The 5763-nt window shown below is 57.5% G+C and overlaps 1 protein-coding gene across 2 annotated transcripts; it reads left to right on the forward strand.

Annotated features, from left to right (window-relative positions):
• Positions 1-888: 888 nt before the first annotated feature.
• LOC144381490 (uncharacterized) lies at positions 889-5059 on the forward strand. Of its 2 annotated transcripts, none has more exons than XM_078069971.1 (5): positions 889-1240; positions 2405-2595; positions 3194-3253; positions 4129-4322; positions 4586-5059. In XM_078069971.1, exons 2-5 carry the CDS (start codon positions 2477-2479, stop codon positions 5029-5031), a joined length of 819 nt encoding a protein of 272 aa, XP_077926097.1. In that variant the 5' UTR covers positions 889-1240; positions 2405-2476; the 3' UTR covers positions 5032-5059. The 2 variants fall into 2 exon arrangements, with proteins under 2 accessions (XP_077926097.1, XP_077926098.1); XM_078069972.1 differs by lacking the exon at positions 889-1240 and adding an exon at positions 1441-1905.
• Positions 5060-5763: the final 704 nt, after the last annotated feature.

Here is a 5763-nt window from a genome sequence, read left to right on the forward strand (position 1 = left end):
CACACACACCCCAGTAGGGACTGTGGGGTGGAATCTGACCAGTAGCGGACTCAGAGAAGGTGAGAAGAGGAAGAAAATGTGGTTGGAGGTATTTCCTACATGAGACACCACTCCTCCAGTTTCATAGATATCATCCCACATATGCCGTGGACGTCTGGAGGAAGTCCATGCTGGAATACTGTGCACTGGACAGACCAGACACAGACCGTCCCTGACAAGCACAGTGGCTTAGGCAGGGTCAGACCAGGTAAGAGTGGAGAGTTGTGTCTGAAGCCGGGTGTGTTTCCGAGCTGGGGCCCTGGCTGCACCCAGACCTTCCCTGCGGGCTGTGGTGAGGGGTGCGCTGGTGTCACTGGACACAGATGTGGCCTTGCATGCGGACCGGGGATGAGCAGCCGGCAGCCCAGAGCACTGTTGGTGGGGGCGTCAATCCAGGAGTGGACTCAGGTAGGGGATCCCAGGCAGTGAAGTCACTTCCTTGACCACAGACCCCAACAGAACTTGGAACCCCTGTGACCAGGCACCCACATTCTACTGTAGTCCCGTATCAGGGTCACTTGACTGGAGACATCCGATCGTGAAAGATGTTCTCTTGTTGTTTGCCTACTTCCCGGGGCTCTGGCTTCCAGAAACCCCAGGGTAAGGGCTTTTTCACCTGCTGCAGACATTGGCTCAAGGCTCGCCCCCGCTGCCTCAGGGCATTTGGCAGGAGGGGCCATAAGGTAATACAGAGAAGGCCGGGCCAGGCCAAGCCACCTCCCTGAGCCACCCCAGGGCAGCCCCATCCCCTCCTCTTGAGTTTCCAGGAAGGAGGGATGTGCGGGGAGGGCCTGCCCCTGGGCTGGAGGACGTCGCAGGGCAGCGGATGCCCTGGCGGTGCCTTCATGTTCACACCGACGTCATGGTGGGTGGGGGGCGGGGGGAGATGAGGATCCCTGAGGGCCTCTCACCTGTGCCAGAGTGAATCCAAGGCCCTGAGGCTGTGTCACGTTTCTCTCCGCGGTGGAGGGCTGTGCATCCTGTGGTGTGGTGTGTGTGTGGAATGGAGTCCCTGGGTCCGAGGCCCAGCGAAGGTAGCCGCACAGGGCTCTGAGGCCTCGTGCCTGGCTGCCTGGCACTGTCTCTACAGAGCTCCCCACAGGAGACGGGGCAGGAGCTGAACGATGAGGGCCTCCGCGCTCCCTCCGTGAAGGACAGGAAGGTGCCCCACACTGGCAACAGAGTCCAGCGCTGGCTCAGGGTGAGTGCAGGTGCTGGGGTGACCCACCCCCCAGGGCCCCGATGCAGCAAAAGGGCCTCAGGTCCCAGAAGCCAGCCTGCTACTGCCCTGGGCTCCCTCCCACAGTCCTGCTCCATCTGAATCTGCATCCCCATCTCCTCCCCAAACTTGCCCTCGGGGCCCTGCCCTGCCTGGGCCAGATGCACCGTCATTGTCCACGTATTTGTAGGAACATCAGAAAAGACACCTTAAACCATGTCTCATCCCATTCATCTAGAATCGTCTTGCACTGTGCTATGCATTTTCCTAACTAGTCCTCCAGGTGTCCCCTTTGGCCTGACAGTCCTTCCCCATCTTCTCCAATCTTGCACATGATCATGGTGAGTTGGGAGAGTTTTCCCCAAAGGGACATGGGGCTCATGGTACTGTGTCTCCTGCTTTGCCCTTGGGTTGTGAAAGTCCACATCCCTGGGGCCCCTACAGGGTCAGGAGCAGGGGCCTCATTGTACAACATTCCAGAAGGCCAGTCAGTTACCACAGCCACTGAGGCCTTGACTGATGCAGGGCTTTGATGGGACTCCCCTCTGTGGCCAACTCACAGTGCTGCACTAAACATCCTACATGCCCTACTATCCTGAGCCCTCTCGCCTAAGAAAACGTGTCTGTGCTCTCATCTCAAGAATGGGGTATGTTGTCAGAGATCACGGGATCGGTGCCGTTCATGCGGGGAGGTGGTGTCCATACTCAGCTAACAACCTGACCTGACATAAAACGTGTTCCGACATCATCTACTTCAATTCCTTGTATGGATGTCAAGGACCTTTTTTCTTTTTCCTGAAAGACTTACTGATTGGTTGATTGATTGATTGATTTGAGAGAGAGGCAGGGGGAGAGTGGGGAGAAGCAGAAGGAGAGACAGAATCCTCAAGCAGACTCTGCCCTAAGTACGGAGCCCTACGAGGAGCTCGATCTCAAGACATTGAGATCGTGACTGAGCCAAAACCAAGAGTCTTAGGATTAACCCAATGAACCACCCAGGCACCTCATTGTTTTTTCTACCATGGGCCCTCCTGTCCCACCTGTTGCCATAAGTCATTGAGATCTTGGGGATTTGGTCTGCGCTCCCACCCCCAACCCTCCTGGTGGCTACAGAGCTGAGTGCATGTCTCCTCCGTTTCACCTCAGGATAAAAATGGCTCAGCCACAGAGAGGAATGAGACCCGCGTGCTCTGGACCAACCGGGCTGACCTGCTGGAGATGCGAATAACACCTGGTGCCCGCCTTCCTAGGCAGAGACCTCAGCTACATCTCCACATTCCTGGGCACGAACACAGCTTTTGCCACCACCCCGAGGTGCTGGACCTCTTCTTTACAACGTGAGCACCCTGCCCCTCCACAGCCCAGTGAGATCTGGCCACCGCCTGGTTGTGAGTCTCAGGAACGTCACCAAACTTCCTCGAGCCTCGGTTTGCTCCTCTGACTGGGGCAGAGTTATTATAGGGACTCAGTGGTGTCCTTTAGGGAAAGTACACCTGGGGGCCTGGGCCTGCAGAAAGGCCTGCTAGAGGGGCTGTGGTTGTGCTCATTTATCATTGTCCTGCTCCTCACGAGGAATCCTCTGCCTCATCCCTCACTGTCACTATGGTCTCCAGCTGGGCTGTTTTGCCATTTGAAAGGGAGATTTGAGACTCCATCTGGGGTCCGTGTCCTGGGTGAAACCAGAGCAGGGATCCCTGGGGCTGAGCAGGGGGCCCAGGCCCACTCAGGTATCTGTGATGGGGTGGTTGGGGCCCTTCCATTCATCAAGCATTCAGGAAGCCCCACTCAGTGCAGGTGCTTCCCTAGGAGCTGACTGACCCCTGCACAGAGCAGACAGCACCCCAGGGCTCCAGACTAGTCAGACAGTGACACTAGACATGATGAGAGGTGGCATCCACAGGACATTTCATGTGGTGCCCCTCTGGCCTCCTCTAGATATGGGTGCATTCTCTCTACTTCTGATGAGCTCGGCGGAGCCCTGGAGCAGCGGAACATGTGAGTGAGCTTCGGCTACTACGGGAGGGAATTCCCTCCCCATGAGGGCAACGAGGGGACTGTGAGATGGGGGGCTGCTGGACCCTCATCCCACACATCTGCGACTCCTGTTTTAGGAATCTGGGAAAAAGGGGAGCTGTGGGTGGGCTGTGGGCACTGTGGGAGAGCAGAGGGGGCTGGAGGACAGCTTCAGCCCCTGAGAGAGTCATTGCCCATCCCTGCCCCCTCCCAGCCCTGTCTCTACCCCAATCCCGGGACCCAGAACAAGGAGTGTGGGGCCATCACACTCAGCGATCTGGTGGAACCTGGACACTGGGTGCTCAGCAGGTGCTCAGGAGACCCAGTGAGAGCTCAGGGACAGACGTCCCCCACCCTGTGGGAGAGGAGTGTCAGTGGAAAGAGACCCACTCATGGCACCTAGTGAATGAGGCAGCATTAGGCACAGGAGGTAAAGCTGGAGGTATTGGGAGGGTCCTGGGAAGGCCTGGCACGAGACAGAGTCCCTTTGCTCCCTCCTTGGCTGGATATTCACAGAGCAGTGATGTGTGCAGTGAGGGCAATGAACAAGGCCCGACACCACCCCTCCCTGGCCGCATGCAGTTGAATCCAAGTGGCAAGTGGGCAAGGACACAGACTGAGGAGTGTGCCCGGACTCCCCCAACAAGGACAGAAATGGCCACACCATTGATCAAGGGCTCCCCCTCACAAAGGCTTTTGGCAGCCTGTCCTCTGTGACCAGGCCTGTGTCAGGCAGTCCTTCCAGATCACAGGTGGACAAGGAGTAGGCCCGGTCTCTGACATTCAGGGGTTCCCTGGGACATCTGTGTGGGAGGGTGCCTTGTCCTCTGACTCCCTGCCTACCTGTCTGTCCCCAGGGCCATCTCCTCCATCCTGGGCACATGGCTGGACCAATATCCCCAGGATTTTTTCCAGCCCCCAGAATTTCCCCGCCTGAACGTGCTGCTCACGTACATGGGCCTCCATATGCCAGGCTCGGACCTGGAACGCCGTGCCCAGCGTCTGCTGTCACAGCTGCAAGCCCTGGAGCCCCCGGAGCCAGAGGCTGGGGGTGAGGAGGGCCGGGGGTGCCTGGCGAGGGCCCGTGGAGGGGACCGGGCGGGCCACGCAGAGCAAGCCTCCATAGAGTGCGGTTGGGCCGGGAGCAGTGCGTAGTCCCAGATCCCTGTCCCCATGGCCTGCCGTCCGGGGAGACCTCCCAGGGATCGGATCCTGGACTCAGACAGCACTGAGCGGAGGGAAAAGTTTCCTTCACTTAGGAGGGACGTGGGAAGCCCATCAGGCCGACGATACTTTCTCTTCTTGGAGCTACAGCACCAGCCCCGGAGCGAGATCCGGAAGGAGCGCAAGAACTGGGCCCAGCTCGCGCTGTGGCCCCTGCTGTCGCCTCAGAGCCCCCGCGGGCCGAGCCCGTCCCTGCTGCGGGGGCTCAGCCACTAGGGAGAGCAGGGGCGCCCCCTGCCCCGCGGGCGCCGGCGCAGGTGCTAGTCAGAGCGCTCGTTCACGCTCCTGCGCTGGAAGAGCCACCCGCACCGATGCCCGACCCGGAGGTCGAGCAGGGTCCAGGCCCTGGTCCTGGGGTCGCCGCCGGGCCCGAGCAGGCCCCTGCCTCAGTGGAGCAACCAGCCCCGGCCCCCGAGCAGCAGCTCGTGCTGGCTACAGCCCCGAAGGACGGCTTCCCCTCCCCTGTCACTGCATTCTTTGTAGTGTTTGTGGTCTGTATGCACCTGTATAATGGCTTCCTGTACTTTGTTCGTTAAATGAAGTAGAATCTGAGTTTACATAAAATTTTACTCTGATCCTTTTCTTTTCCTTTTTTTTTAATAAAGATTTTATTTATTGATTTGACAGAGAGAGAGAGAGAGAGAGCGACAGCAGGAACACAAGCAGGGGGAGTGGGAGAGGAGAAGCAGGCTTCCCGCTGAGCAGGCAGCCTGATGTGGGGCTGGATCCCAGGACCCTGGGATCATGACCTGAGCCGAAGGCAGAAGCTTAACAACTGAGCCACCCAGGCGCCCCTACTCTGATCCTTTTCTTTTCTTTCTTTCTTTCTTTTTTTTTTATAAAGTTTTTATTTATTTATTTGACAGGGAGAGACACAGCGAGAGAGGGAACACAAGCAGGGGCAGAGGGAGCAGGAGAAGCAGGCTTCCCGCTGAGCAGGGAGCCTGATGGGGGCTCAGTCCCAGGATCCTGGGATCATGACCTGAGCAGAAGGCAGAAGCTTAAGGACTGGAGCCACCCAGGTGCCCCTCTGATCCTTTTCAATTGTATATCCAGGTGCCATGAGGTACACTCAGAGTGTTGCTCAACCATTCACTTCTAGAACATTCCCATCACAGAGACCACTGCTCTTCTCCCTGTCTCTGTTGTTTACCTGTTCTGGGATTTTCCTGTGCCTGGAATCCTACAATATGGCCTTTTGTGTCTGGTTACAGAACAGAAGAGTGATTCATAATGTTTTTCCATTTTTTATAAAAATAACATTTTTA

This window comes from Halichoerus grypus, chromosome 4 (genome assembly GCF_964656455.1).
Source record: "Halichoerus grypus chromosome 4, mHalGry1.hap1.1, whole genome shotgun sequence".
In the NCBI taxonomy this organism is placed as follows: Eukaryota; Metazoa; Chordata; class Mammalia; order Carnivora; family Phocidae; genus Halichoerus; species Halichoerus grypus.

Bases quoted from the DNA above. Each gene is read 5' to 3' on its own strand.
- LOC144381490 (XM_078069971.1), top strand. From the start codon at position 2,477: ATGCGAATAACACCTGGTGCCCGCCTTCCTAGGCAGAGACCTCAGCTA. The intron at 2,596-3,193 runs GTGAGCACCCTG...GGCCTCCTCTAG, and splicing joins CTGGACCTCTTCTTTACAAC to ATATGGGTGCATTCTCTCTA. The intron at 3,254-4,128 runs GTGAGTGAGCTT...GTCTGTCCCCAG, and splicing joins GCCCTGGAGCAGCGGAACAT to GGCCATCTCCTCCATCCTGG.